Source organism: Pseudorca crassidens, chromosome 1 (assembly GCF_039906515.1).
Source record: "Pseudorca crassidens isolate mPseCra1 chromosome 1, mPseCra1.hap1, whole genome shotgun sequence".
In the NCBI taxonomy this organism is placed as follows: Eukaryota; Metazoa; Chordata; class Mammalia; order Artiodactyla; family Delphinidae; genus Pseudorca; species Pseudorca crassidens.
This window is the reverse complement of record NC_090296.1, coordinates 186,115,822-186,131,390: the sequence shown is the minus strand read 5'-3', so window position 1 is coordinate 186,131,390 and position 15,569 is coordinate 186,115,822. Positions and strand designations below refer to the sequence as shown.

Sequence of the window (15,569 nt, the reverse complement as noted above, 5' to 3'; positions counted from 1 at the left end):
AACACAGTGATTATGCAAAATGAATTATGGGCATTGCATTTTTTTCATTTTCCCTCATATGATATCAGTACTATGGCAGAGAAAATTCTGTAATAAGAAAGAAGCAAGCTTCAGACTTAGCAAGAACTTATTTAACATCAGTCATGTGCCTGTCATGGTGCTGTGTTCACATGCGCTGTCTTCTCACTGAATACAAAAACCTGTTTATTTTAAATACAAAGCCCTATATTTGAAGAATGCCTAAGACGCACAAACTTGTGAGCTGGATGCTCAAGAGCAGAGCAGAGAGGAGGAGAAAGTCAAAATGAGTAATAAAGTATTGATATGATCCCAAGTCTTAAGGAATTTATGATCATCTTTTATCTTGTTACAATACATGCTGACATAGCAAAAACTATAATAATTACTTAATTGCTAAGTTGCCATAAACATAAAATAACATAAACATAGCACAGTTCCGTTTGAAAACAAAGTTATGACTCTTAAGTACATACCATGATATTAACCCCACTATAAAACACTAAATTAAAACCAAAACCAAAGTATTTTTAATGTTCTTTTTGTTCCCGATGTTCCTCTATTTAGTTTGATTTTTTAATAAATGACAATCTCATCACTATACAAAAGCAAATACTGCATTGAATTAAATTAGAACATTAAACAATTTTTGTTTTGTGTTCTACAGTTAATTCTAAATAAATTACTATTTATTAAAAGCATGTACTAGAAAAAATATATATTAAACCGAACTCAGTTTTAATGCTATAACAGAACCAGAGACAAGTTGGCAAAGAAACAGCTTACAAATAATTCCTTGCTAATTTATTTACAGTTCCTAAGAAAATTTTGTCATAGGTTTGGTTCTCATTAATTAACCTTTATAAAGTCAATGTAAATGATTAAAATGGAAGAATGTGTGATATGTGCTCTTAGGATGTTGATATACAAGAGAAGAATATTTTGTTAGAATAAAGATCTCTGCAAAAAATGCTGATACTACCTTAGATTACATCAACATGTGGAAATAATTCACTACTTGTACATATTTTAATTAACTTTTTTCCCAGAGATATCTTCAGAAATTCTAGCAACTAGGTTTCCACTTTTATTGATTTTTGTCTTCTTTCAACAATGATTTTTAAAAATTACCTTTTTCACAGAAGCGGTATCATGGTCAGATGTCACCACCTTTGCAAATACTGTTTTGGCCTTTGTTCCTCTGATACACAGATGTATGCCGGAGCAATCTGGCCATCACTGGCACAAGCTAAGTCACTAACACTTCTGTTCATTCATCTTAAAGCAATCATGAACCATGTCCTATAATCCTATCATTTTAATCCCTGCTCCTTTCATTTAAAACTGGAATTCAGTCAGGCCATAACTGTTTCATTAACAAGCTGCGATTAATACTTTAAATCTCAAGTATATGGCCCCTAAAATGTTTTAAAATATATGTAGTCCTTATTAGTTTTCCCTGAATAAACAAGATCTCAAACTTTTCCAGAATCTCTGACTTAAAATCCTCAGATTTATAATTAAGACTTCCAAGATGGGCTTCCCTGGTGGCGCAGTGGTTGAGAGTGCGCCTGCCGGTGCAGGGGACACGGGTTCGTGCCCCGGTCTGGGAAGATCCCACATGCCGCGGAGCTGCTGGGCCCGTGAGCCGTGGCCGCTGAGCCTGCGCGTCCGGAGCCTGTGCTCCGCAACGGGAGAGGCCACAACAGTGAGAGGCCCGTGTACCGCAAAAAAAAAAAAAAAACTTCCGAGATGATGCTCAATCAACTTCACTAAACAGAACACTCTGAGTGGATTCTATCAAGAAAATCGACCAAAATAATTAATTTGAAAAGACTAACTTTGGAGTATGTGATGGTTACAATAAACAGTGTATACACAATTATTGGAACAATTTTTAAAAACTAATTTAAATACTGTGGGCAATTAGTTTCTCAACCCTGCTGGGAGTGTTCTCAAAATCCAGCTGTGTTCACCAGACCTCAAAAGTGCTGACTGCAGCGTGGCTATAATGGATTTAAAAGATGAATTAACATATTAACCAAGTACCTTCATTGAATTGCTACACTGAGAAGTATTTCCGTGTTAATTACACAGAAAGTAAAGATGGCAAGGTAATTATGCTACTAATAGAATAATGTCCTTTAAAAATAACATTTGTTCAGTATCACTAAATTTAAAAGCATGAGGTTTTGTATCTGAAAATAAATCTGTATGTAATGATGCTTTTCTTTACCCATTCTCAGAAGTTGCTAGTGGGCCACCTGTGCTCCTGCTGAGATGTTAATGCAGTTCATAAACCTCATGGCAAAATGGTAGTTAACACCTTCCTCCTCCTGGTGCCAGGTCAAAGGCATACTAATTTAGGGGTGCGTATTAAAACTTTACTCAGCAAACAAAACTTAAAGAGTGTATATTATGTGGTTTTGTTTCAACTGTGTTTTTGACATGCAATGACAATGCTAACCCTAACCCTAGCCTACAAAAAACTTTTATGATGATGGAAAGTAAAAAGAGAATGTTATAAATGAATATGGAACAGTATAAGGAGCAACATTTGTAAAAACCTACTTATGAATGGAGTTAAGAAAATATAAACTGGACTACATCAAAGTTTAAAATGTCTCTGCATCAAAAGACACAATCAATAGAGTTAAAAAGGCAACCCACAGAATGGGAGAAAATATTTGCAAGTCATATATCGGATAAAGAGTTAATATCTAGAAAATATAAAAACTCCTACAATTCAATAACAAAAAAATTTTAAACCCAGTTTAAAAATGGGCAAAGGATTTGAATAGGCATTTCTCCAAAGAAGATTTTTTAAATGGCCATTTAGCACATGAAAAAGATGCTCAACATCACTAACCATGAAGGAAATGCAAATCAAAACACAAAGAGATACCACTTCACACCCATTAGGATGGCTACTATTAAAAAAAAGAAAAAAAGACAGAATATACCAAGTGTTGGCAAGAATGTGGAGAAATTGGAACCCTTGTGCCCTGTTGATGGGAATGTAAAATGGTGTAGCTGCTATGGAAAACAGTATGGCAGTTCCTCAAATTAGTAAACGTAGAATTACCGTATGATTCAGCAATTCCAATTCTGGATATATACCCTAAAGAATTGGAAGCGGGGGCCCAAAGAGATATTTGTACATCTGTGTTCATAGCAGCATTATTCACTGTACCCACAAGGTGGAAGCAATCCAGGTGTCTATTAGCAGATGAAAGGATCAACAAATGTGATATAATCATACAATGGCATATTTTTCAGAGTTGAAAAGGAAGGACACCCTGACACATGCTACAACATGAAAGAACCTTGAGGACATTATGCTGAGTGAAATAAGCCAATCACAAAAGGGCAAATATTGTATGATTCCACTTATATAAGTACTTGTAGTCAAACTCACAGAGACAGAAAGAATGGTTTCCAAGGACTGCAGGGAGGGAGAAGGGGGGAGTTATTTATTCATGGGTACAGAAGGTTAGGCTTGTGAGACGAAGAGGCCTGCAGCTGGATGGTGGTGATGGTAGCACAACATGAATGTATTTAATACCACTGAACTGTACGCTTAGAAATGGTGAAGTCGGTGAATTTTATATTATGTGTATTTTACAATTTTTCAAAAAAGAACAGACCTCATCTCCTTTCCTTCAGTCAAAACCTGCCCTTCTTCTTGAGTTCCCCATTTCTGTGAGTGGCACCATTCTACGTCCAGCTGTCCAAGCCAGAAGGCCTTGTCCTTGGCATTACCTTCTTCTTCCCCCAACCCACAGAGTCATTCAACAAACCCATATGGACCCTCAAGCACCGTGCTGCTGGGTCTCCTTGCAGACGCCTCTGAGTCCATCACGACCACCTCGGCTCTGCTTCAGGACCCCCCTCCTCTCACCTCGATCACTGCAGCAGTCCCCTTCCCGGTCTTCCTGCATCTGGTCCTGTGCATGTCTAATCTCTTCTCCACTTTGCAGCAAGAGTGCTCTTTCTCTAAAAAGTGAAAATCTGTAGGGTTCCCTCCCCTCTCTAAGTCACTTGAGGGGTGCTTTGTTGCCATGAAAATAAAGTCCAAAGCTCTTAAACTTGGCTCGTGATGCCCGTTAGCATGTGGCGCCTCACTACTTCTCCGGCCTGGACTCTCAGTTTTCTGCTGCACTCTATTGACTGGCCATTCTGAAAACTTTCAGCTCTGGAACTCACCACGCTCTGTCCCTCTCTGGCCACTACACACTGTCCCTTCTCCTCAGAGCACTGCTGAGCACCCACGACCCACCAGGACCTTCTTTGCCCAGCCAGTTTCCCTTATCTCCTCTAGGTCTGAGCCTGTAAATCACCTGTTCCAGGAAGGCTTGTCTGACCCGAGTCTGCGTTAGGTGGACCCTCCTGGGGGATCCTGTTCCCCCATCATCAGGCACGTTTAACACGGCATCGCGACTGCCTGCTTACTTGCCTGCCCTGGGTTTGTTGATACAAACTGGGGGCTTAATAAACATTAATAAATGAATTCATAAACAGTCCAGATAGTCTGTAGCTCACTCACAGACACATCCCTAGGTCACTGCAGTGCCAATAGCGTAATTAGTAGTAGAACTAGAGTGCAAGAGCTCTCCATCCCGTGCTTTTTTCACTACTGTATCGAGTGATGGGTAATAAACTCACGAAACTTGTATCACAAGAGGGGCCAAAACCCAAAGAGAAGTTGAGATACGTAAAAATTTTAGGTTTGACATGGCTCATGTCTTTCCATTGCCCTCTCATTTGGTCTCAAATAACTAAGAAGGCCTGGGATAGATGGAGAACAGAACTGACCAGGTAATGACAACGCCTAAGTTCCTTTTGGGAGAATTCTGAATTAAGCAATTTTGTCAAAATTAATTTTACAGGCTGTCTTTAGATTTGGCCTGTATGATGTAACTCACGAGGCACCTCTCTACTGACTTAGTACTGGGAGGTGAAATTTGGCACACTGCATTAAAACTTTGAAGAAATCCAGTATGGGTTGAAAAGGAAATGTTTCCCATAATATAGACATATATACAGATGTGAGTATATATGTTTAGAATATAAATCACTTAAACTAGTCAAAGCTGTCATCATTTATAAGAGGGGTGATGTGGAAGGGGGAAAATAAAATCACATCTTTTATTAAATAAAATACTCCAAATATACATAAATTGAAATTATAATTTTATCTTCAGTGCTCACGATGTAATTAATCTCCCATATTTTACAGATTTATGTCAACATAGCTTGCCAGTGAAATGAAAATTGTATTTTGTGTATAGTATGAGCATATTATTTTTCACAGCTATATAACATGGAACAGCTAGACTCCAGCTGCAACTCGAAATTACTGTATAGATATCATTCCAAATGTGGATTTATTGAAATGATGTTTTCGGGATTACAGAGAGTGCATACATTCTGTAAAATTTCAAAATCAGGAGAAATAAAAGCTTAAAACTTAATTTAGGAATGAACTGTTTAAAAATAGGTTATAATTAAATCATATTGAGTTTATTAAATCCTGGACAAAGCAATCTCTACTTTTACTTACTAGCATTGAGATGAATTTTGATCTTGAATAGTAAGTATAGCACTATCCTCAAATGACCATCTAAAAGCAGACAAATGCTGTAGCATTTGTTAGCACTAATTGAAATCAAGACTACAGGAGGAAATAGGTATGCTTAGTTTATACAAAATGAGACATACGATCATAAGCGGCTTTAGTAATTGCTCTTGCTGCATTCTTTTGAATATCAGGAATTGTAGAGTTTTCTGCAAATGATAGGAGCTTCTTAAGACCCCCTGTCTGCTGAATCATCACCATGGTATCCATATCTTCAAGGCAATTGGCCAACACGGAAAGCGCTTCTATATGAAGGTCACTCAATTCCTAATAATAAAAGCAAACACAACTTTAGAAAATTGTAATAAAAGCAATCCACACTTTCCAAATTTTATTACAAGAGGGACTCAGATCAGTCAGAACATAATGTAATTAATTTTGTTGTGACAGAGGCCCAAGGAAACAGTTCTGTTTATTAATGTGACATCTCTCTCCCTGACCATTAGTCCCATCTCTTCTCATTTCCCCTATTCCAAAATGTTTTACAGATAAAAAATAGTTGCTGGAAACTTCCAGTAATGGTATCCAAGTGATGTTGCTCAAACAGCCTTCCACCGACAAGTTTAAAATCTAAAGAAAATATTTTTTGAAAAAGCAGACAGAAGCTGAAAGAAAGTATATTCCTTAAAATCTCCAATTGGTAGAGGGAGGTATTGTGAGTGTGTGGCTTTCTTGCCTGAGGAATCTCCAGAATCCCCATAGCAGTGGAAAACTGAAGCCTTTTCTGAACAGTTAGAAATTTAAGGTAGAAATCACAGTAAAGATGCTCCACTGCCATGGTATTCTACACAGCAGTGGTTCTGATCAAGAAACTCACTTCACAGCAAAAGAAATGCAGCAGTGGGCAGATGGTCACAGAAATCACTGGCCTTCCCACGTTCCCCACCATCCTGAAGCAGCTGGCTTGATAGAATGGCCTATGCAAGACACAGTGACAGCGCTAGCTAAGTGGCAATAACTTGCAGGGCTATATGTTCTCTGGAACAGCATCCTATATGTTGCTGTTACTCCCAGGAACCAAGGAATGGATATGGGAGTGGCACCACTCACTATTACCCATGGCAATTCAGTAGCAAACATTTTGTTTCCTGTACCTGTAAACCTTATGCTCTGTTGATCTAGAAATCTTAGATCCAAAGGGAGGGATACTTCCACCAGGAGACACAACAATGAGTCCACAGAACTAAAAGCTAAGACTGCCACCTGGCCTCTTTGGGAGCCTCATGGTTCTGAATCAACAGGCAAAGAGGAGAGTTACTGTGCTGATTGGGGTGATTGAGCCCACCTATCCAAGGGAAATTGGACTGCTACTCCACAACAGAGGTGAGGAAGACTATGCCTGGAATACAGGGGGTCCCTTATGGCATTTCTTAGTAATACCATACCCTGTGATTAAGGTTGATGGAAAACTATAATGACCCAATCTGGGTACCACTACTAATGGTCCAGGGTCTTCAGGAATGAAGGTTTGGGTCACCACATCAAGTAAAGAATCAAGATGGGGCTTCCCTGGTGGTGCAGTGGTTGAGAGTCCGCCTGCCAATGCAGGGGACACGGGTTCGTGCCCCGGTCCGGGAGGATCCCACAAGCCGCGGAGCGGCTGTGCCCGTGAGCCATGGCCGCGGAGCCTGCGCGTCCGGAGCCTGTGCTCCGCAACGGGAGAGGCCACAACAGTGAGAGGCCCGCGTACCGCAAAAAAAAAAAAAAAAAAAAAAAGAATCAAGATGAGCTGAGGTGCTTGCTGAGGGCAAGCGGAATATGGAACGGGTATCGGAAGAAGGTAGTTATAAATACCAACTACAACCATGTGATCAGTTACAGAAAAGAGGACTATAATTGTCATGAGTATTGCTTCCTTATTTTGTTATGAATGTGCGTGTGTGTGTGTGTGTGCATGAAATATCCTTTTCTTCTCTCTCTTATCCCCTCAGGCAACATGAGATGTACTGCCTTTACAATATGGTATTTAAGTACGGTTAATTTTACATCTTATTATGGGATGTCAAGGAGAAGAGGAAACATCATCCAAGGACTTTGCATCCTCCTATGGGGAAGGGGACAGTGTGTGTTTTGTTGTACACAGGACAGCTGGACCATGTTAAGTGGAAGTATGATCTTGTTTTTGTCTTTATTTGGAGATTAATGATTTAGGAGCTGTGTATGGATGCCAGATAGACTAGCGATGGTTAATATTTATGTTTTAATTTGGCTAGCCCACAGTATCCAGATATTTAGTTAAACATTATTCTAGATGTTTCTGTGAAGGCATTTTTTAGGTGAAATTAATATTTAAATCAGTAGACTGAGTAAAGCAGGTTACCCTCCATCATGTGTGGTAAATGACTCTTCTTGCATTACCCTAAAGAAAACTGGGGCAGACAAAGGTTAAAAGACTAATTCTAGGTGTTTCAAGAAAACATAAGATCACAAACAAAAATTTAAAAATCTTAAATCAGAAGATTTTAAAAAATTAAATTATTTTAGAATGCCCTCTACCAATTGTCTGATTTAATTGTGCTGGTAAACTATGTAGCAATAAGCAAATTAGTCTATTCTACTTAGCATCATGCTTAAATATAATAAAATTTCATTTAAAAAATATTCTATAATTTGTATTTTATAACAACACTTAGGAGAGATACATCTCCTCATAGAGAGTTGAATGAATGTTACAGGTACCTTAGTTTCTAGGATCTTAATAAGATGGTCCACTCCTTGACTGTCTCTTAGCATTGCCCGGCACTCCTTATCATTTGTAATAACATCTAAGGTTTTGAGAGCCAACAACTGAATAATTGGATATTCTGACTTCAAGAGATCTAATATAGGAGGGATTGCATTTAGTTCTTGAAGTGTCGCTCGGCACTGAAAATCCTGCCAGGAAATATAAATGTTCAAATAAGTGGTTTTTAAAGCAGTCTTAAGAATGGAGAGATTCTATTTTTTAACAAAGAACATTATAAGTTATAATGTTCCCATCTTTTATTCTGGATTTGCTTCCAAAATAACTCACAAACAAATATAAGCAAACCCTGGATTGACAACACCAAAATATTCATTTTAACTATACAGACCTTGTCAATAATAGGAAATAGGCATGATCTATGACTTCTCAGCAGCTACTGTTTTTTTATTATACAGAAAATTCCTCTTACTACAAACAGCATCACAATAAAATCTATGCATAATGAAATTCTTTTCACACGCTATACCCTGTTTCAAATAGTAGTCGATAAAATGAAATGACGGTATCAATTCCTTATTATTGTCATTCAGATGGATGGTTTATAAAATACTAATCTGCATGCAGTGCTGTTGGCAGGACCTGTGCATGCAAATTTACATCAGGTTTAGTTCTGACACATAACCTTAATTTAAGACATTTACAAGAGCAAAGGGTCATTAGAGTCCAGACAAGTCGCTCTGCATGGTGTGCCTGTAATCCTGGGTGAGTGGTGGAGGGAGGGTCGTTGGGGTGAGCGACAGAGAAAACAAAGCAAAAAAGTCATGAAAAGCCCCCAAACTCTGACTACTAAATCATGACATTTTAAATCAAAACAGGGTAAACTTAAAATAGAATTAAAGACAGAAAAGACCCCACTTCCAGCTTATCTTCCCTCTGTCTATCCTTCAACTGGCCTCTCATAGTCAGCTTCCTTCAGACATAAAAACTGTAGGTTGCTGCTTGCTATGGGTTGAATTGTAGCCCCCGCAAAATATCTTGAAGTCCTACTCCTCAGTACCTCAAAATGTGACCTTATTTGGAAATGGGATCGTTGCAGATGTAATTAGTTAAGCTAAGGTCATGGGGGAGTAGGGTGGGTAATTATTGGTGTCCGTATAAGGTTGGTGTCTTTATAACAGGAGGCGAGAGAGCTGACAGAGGGAGAGATTGCAGTGATGAGGCTGCAAACCAGGGACCACCAAGGATTCACAGCCACCACCAGAAGCTGGGAAGAGGTAAGGGAGGATTCTACCCAGAGTCCCAGACGGAGCATGGCCCTGATGACACCTTGATGTCAGAAGTCCAGCCTCCAGAACCGTGAGGGAATAGGTTCCTGTTGTTTTAGCCAGTTTGTTGTACTTTGTTACAGCAGCCTTAGGAAATGAATACACTGTTATTAGCTAGTCCTTCTGTTATGAAGAATAGTGGAGGTAAGTCTTTTCATTTCCACTTGATAAAAAATATAGAGAAATAGACTTAATGAGGAGTCTTGGCATGAAACACACAGACACGTTTTCAGGATTATTTAGGCCTATAGGATGAAGTAAAGTCACCAGAGAAGGGGTATGGCTGCACTTGCTCTTCAGGAAGAGGAAAGGTAACACCAGTGGGTGCCCAGCTACGTGGCAAGGACATGCCAGGGCCAGGGTTGCATGCTTTGGGTGCCTTTTGGCATGAGTGCCTTTGTCCTCTTTTTCTATATATTTTGTCTAGATACTTTGCTTCTCAATGAAACCTCCTTCACCTTTGCTTCCATATCTCTTCTTTCACATTCTCTTGACGGTTATTTAAAATGGTGTCTTGTACTTCCAGGTGGTCTAAAGCTTATCAAACGTGTGTGGGAATTGTTCAGGAACCTGAACAGGAGAAGAAGCAGAGAAGGCTGTCCAAAGTGGCAGCAAGCTGACCTGCTGGGGGTGTGAGGGTGTGTGTGCTGGGTTGGGGATTGGAGGGGAGGGGTCAGAGGACAGGACAGGTTGTGGGCGGAGGGTGGGTAGGGTGTTTCTTCCATTATGAAGGAAAGCATCACAGTGAGGTAGCATCTTGCAACTGTGAATGATGAGTTCTGTTCAGCAAAACTCAACTTTTCACCAACAAATAAGCTGAATCCAAAATCTTGGTACATTGTGTAAGGCAGATGATACCAACCAATTGGATCACCAAGATTAGATCAACAGTTAACTGCCTAGGTCAAAACTAGTTCAACACTAATATTAGATTTCCTGTTTTGGAAGAAATAGTACTTACCTAGTATAATCCTGCCTTAATTTGCAAGCCCATTCTATTCTTTTAAAATGCCCTTTTATGGGGGACAATTACTTACAAAACGTGAAAACTGAAAGGTATCGACTCTAAACTTCCATTATTTTTCCTCTGAATGATAACTACTAAATAGTACTGAGAAGGAGTGATTTTAATTAAAACTGGACCTTTTTTTAAAGCTTTGTCCTTTTTTTAATGGGAAAATAAATTCTATAACCAGCTTTTGTCAAAACTCATTGTTAGAAATTAATCTCACCTGGACCAAGTTGTAAATGCACTCGATAGAATTCTTCTTCACGTCCGGGTCTGGGCTGCTTAGCAGTCTGATGAGAGGCTCTAATCCACCTTGTTCAAATATTTGCACTTTGCTGGTATACTCTGCAGACATGTTTGCTAGGCAAAGACTAGCAAACTCATGGATAACTACTTCCTCTGTGTATCAAAAACAAATAACCCAAGTATGTAAAGGCTTATTCAACCATTATGTTAAACCACGCTGTGAAAACCAAAGCTCCACAGATCTTACCTTGGTTGGAGCCCATCTTAGTTTGAGAGAGTTTAATGACAATACAGAATTGGTGTTTCATAAACTATTTTCAATCGGTACTTTAATCAGATGCGAAAAATAAATCATTCCCCATTTTTGAAATATTGATAGATGGAGGATGCAGAGTTACCTTCTGCGGCCAGCTGAGCAATCACAGAATTCATGACATCTAACTCCCTTAACAATTTTTTGACATCATCTACAAAAGAAGAAACAGAATATTAATGTTTATTAATTATAATAATAATGGCAATGTCTGTGGAATAGTTCCTTATGAGATAGGTTCTATTATTACCTAATTTTACAGATAAGGAAATTGAGGTTCACAATCACACAGCAAGTAAGAGGTGGGGACGGGTTTCACACCCAGGTCTGTCTGACCCCAGACAGACTATAGCCCATGTTGCTTGATTGCTCAGCTGTACGACCTTCCAAAACACTAGAAAAGATAACCATAAATGCACGAAAGTGCCTAGAACACCATCAGTAAAGTTGAGTTACTGTGCCCTACACTTGCTTATGATACAACAGTAATTCTTTTTGTTTTGTTGGGAGGATATTTTTAAATTTAGATTTTAATAAAACTAGTATAAAATGCAAATAAGAATTATCCTCAGCCTTTTCCCATAAATACATCTTGTATATGTTCCATTTGCTTATCAGAAATGCCAAAGATGCTTAAAGATAAGTATATTAATTTTTTAAAGTTCACTTTTGTATTATTTACAGGAGCCTAATTAAAGCTAGACAATTATGCCCCTGCTTCTTTCTTGCCATCCTTAACCCCCTTTTTCTGAGAAATAAGGCATAGCTGCTACTTCAGTTTTGCAGTTTCTCTTCTTGGTCGATTATCTCTTCTGTAAGCCAAAATTAGTGTTACCAGAAGTTTGGAAAAATTCACTTTGCAGCAGCTGAAGCAGATGGTCTCGGGAATTAACCGCTGGATACGTTTGCCTTTTCTTGGACACCTTTTCCTGTGTGATTCAGGGATGTGGCTGTTCCTCAACCTGTCAAAACTTCTTTCTCTCTGTTCTGTTCAAAATGGCTCAAAGAGGGCTAGCGAACTTACAGCTAGCTATATATGCACATGGATAGGCTTTCAGCACAAAAGAATAATTGAGTTTTGGGGAAGTGTAGGACTTCATATTTTACAGTCGAAACTCCTCTGAAAAACGCATTACCTCCACAGGTCTAGAAATAATAGCCATGGCATAATAGTCAGATCCTTCCAAGTGTCCTGGTAAACTAGGCAGAGGTGCCCCCTCTGGAAAAGCATGCTGTCATTCTCTTCTCACTCTTATGAGTCCAGTCTGTGTTGTTTGCAATGATTTTTTGGAAGGTTGTACCAAAGTTCCCTATTTTTACATGCTAGAAGAAAAGCATTTCTGGGCTTTTAGATCTCCAAGTACATTCTCCACTTAGTATACAAGATAATCTTCCATCTACTTCAGAGTTTCTGCTACAACGCTGACCATGAGGTCAGGAAGATTCTGGCCCTGTGTACTCTCTGCTCCTTGTGTTTCCCTGCAGGAAGCATCTGCTCCCACAGGGAGAGGGCCCCTTGCTGCATCTGTATGTGCCACCACCCCCTTGCTGTGCCCAAACAAGTTAAAAGTTTTCATCAGAGGATTCTCTGGGCCACGAAATTCCTTTCTACATATGAATTTAGCCCAGGTCTGTTCAACAACAGATCTAGGAGGTTTATCCACTACACCACTTTCTTAAGGCTCAATGGATCATTCAGATTCAATGGCAGCTCTTGTAAATTGGTGGCATAGCTGATTAACTTGTTATTAAACTTTCTGACACCAGATTGTTCAAATAGTCCTTCTGTTCTTGAGGTTAAATCAGCAGAAATAATGGGTAAGCTGCTACTTCTGTCACTTTAAATATAATATTGATCTCTGTCCCCTTCTTTCTCAGCAGAGAACACTCTCAGATATGGCAACTTGGACTTGTGGTTGGGCCACATGAACACGTTCTAGGCAAGCAGTGGGACACCTACAATTCTAGCTTGGTTCAGAACTGCCAGCACCTTCCTTCCCGGAGTACCTTCATGCCATCTGGGTTTTTTTTTTTTTTTTTTCAGTCATCAATTTTATACACATCAGTGTATACATGTCAATCCAAATCGCCCAATTCATCACACCACCATCCCCACCAACCAGCCGCTTTCCCCCCTTGGTGACCATACGTTTGCTCTCTACATCTGTGTCTCAGCTTCTGCCCTGCAAACCGGTTCATCTGTACCATTTTTCTAGGTTCCACATATATGCATTAATATATGATAATTGTTTTTCTCTTTCTGACTTAACTTCAATCTGTATGACAGTATCTAGATCCATCCACGTCTCAACAAATGACCCAATTTCATTCCTTTTTATGGCTGAGTAATATTCCATTGTATATATGTACCACATCTTCTTTATCCATTAATCTGTCGATGGGCATTTAGGTTGCTTCCATGACCTGGCTATTGTAAATAGTGCTGCAATGAACATTGGGGTGCATGTGTCTTTTTGGATTATGGTTTTCTCTGGGTATATGACCAGTAGTGGGATTGCTGGATCATATGGTAATTCAATTTTTAGTTTTTTAAGGAACCTCCATACTGTTCTCCATAGTGGCTGTATCAATTCACATTCCCACCAACAGTGCAAGAGGGTTCCCTTTTCTCCACACCCTCTCCAGCATTTGTTACTTGTAAATTTTCTGATGATGCCCATTCTAACTGGTGTGAGGTGATACCTCATTGTAGTTTTGATTTGCATTTCTCTAATAATTAGTGATGTTGAGCAGCTTTTCATGTGCTTCTTGGTCATCTGTAGGTCTTCTTTGGAGAAATGTCTATTTGGGTCTTCTGCCCATTTTTGGATTGGGTTGTTTGTTTCTTTAATATTGAGCTGCATGAGCTGTTAATATATTTTTGAGATTAATCCTTTGTCCGTTGATTTGTTTGCAGATATTTTCTCCCATTCTGAGGGTTTTCTTTTCGTCTTGTTTATGGTTCCCTTTGCTGTGCAAAAGCTTTGAAGTTTCATTAGGTCCCATTTGTTTATTTTTGTTTTTATTTCCATGACTCTAGGAGGTGGATCAAAAAAGATATTGCTGGGCTTCCCTGGTGGCACAGTGGTTGAGAGTCCACCTGCCGATGCAGGGGAAACGGGTTCGTGCCCCGGTCCGGGAAGATCCCACATGCCGCAGAGCAGCTGGGCCCGTGAGCCATGGTCGCTGAGCCTGCGCGTCCAGAGGCTGTGCTCTGCAATGGGAGAGGCCACAACAGTGAGAGGCCCGCGTACCCCAAAAAAAAAATAAAAGATCTTGCTGTGATTTATGTCAAAGAGTGTTCTTCCTATGTTTTCCTCTAAGAATTTTATAGTGTCTGGTCTTACATTTAGGTCTCCAATCCATTTTGAGTTTATTTTTGTGTATGGTGTTAGGCAGTGTTCTAATTTCATTCTTTTACATGTAGCTGTCCAGTTTTGCCAGCGCCACTTATTGAAGAGACTGTCTTTTCTCCATTGTATATCCTTGCCTCCTTTGTCATAGATTAGTTGACCATGGGTGCGTGGGTTTATCTCTGGGCTTTCTATCTTGTTCCATTGATCTATATTTCTGTTTTTGTGCCAGTACCATATTGACTTGATCACTGTAGCTTTGTAGTATAGTCTGAAGTCAGGGAGTCTGGTTCCTCCAGCTCCGTTCTTTTGCCTCAAGACTTGTTTGGCTCTTCGGGGTCTTTGGTGTCCCATACAAATTTTAAGATTTTTTTGTCTGTAATTTTTTTTTTTTTGGTAGTATCTTTGTCTGGTTTTGGTATCAGGGTGGTGGTGGCCTCATAGAATGAGTTTGGGAGTGTTCCTTCCTCTGCAATTTTTTGGAAGAGTTTGAGAAGGGTGGGTGCTAGCTCTTCTCTAAATGTTTGATAGAATTCACCTGTGAAGCCAGCTGGTCCTAGACTTTTGTTTGTTGGAAGATTTTTGATCACAGTTTAAATTTCATCACTTGTGATTGGTCTGTTCATATTTTCTATTTCTTCCTGGTTCAGTCTTGGAAGGTTATACATTTTAAGAATTTGTCCATTTCTTCCAGGTTGTCCATTTTATTGGCATAGAGTTGCCTGTAGTAGTCTCTTAGGATGCTTTGTATTTCTGCAGTGTCTGTTGTAACTTCTCGTTTTTCATTTCTAATTTTATTGATTTGAGTCCTCTCCCTCTTTTTCTTGATGAGTCTGGCTAATGGTTTATCAATTTTATTTATCTTCTCAAAGAACCAGCTTTTAGTTTTATTGATCTTTGCTACTGTTTTCTTTGTTTCTATTTTATTTATTTCTGCTCTGATCTTTATGATTCCTTTCTTTCTGCTAACATTGGGTTTTG

The 15,569-nt window shown here is 39.2% G+C and overlaps 1 protein-coding gene across 1 annotated transcript in view; it reads right to left on the bottom strand.

The window, feature by feature from the left end:
* The window catches only part of ARMC3 (armadillo repeat containing 3), a 102,187-nt gene that overhangs the window by 60,429 nt on the left and 26,189 nt on the right, over positions 1 to 15,569 (bottom strand). Inside the window, exons 5-8 of the mRNA XM_067703484.1 lie at positions 11,321 to 11,389; positions 10,900 to 11,075; positions 8,336 to 8,530; positions 5,740 to 5,923 (exon numbers count right to left, since the gene is read on the bottom strand). Of these exons, the coding sequence (XP_067559585.1) occupies positions 5,740 to 5,923; positions 8,336 to 8,530; positions 10,900 to 11,075; positions 11,321 to 11,389 (624 nt within the window). The remainder of the gene's footprint in view (positions 1 to 5,739; positions 5,924 to 8,335; positions 8,531 to 10,899; positions 11,076 to 11,320; positions 11,390 to 15,569) is intronic.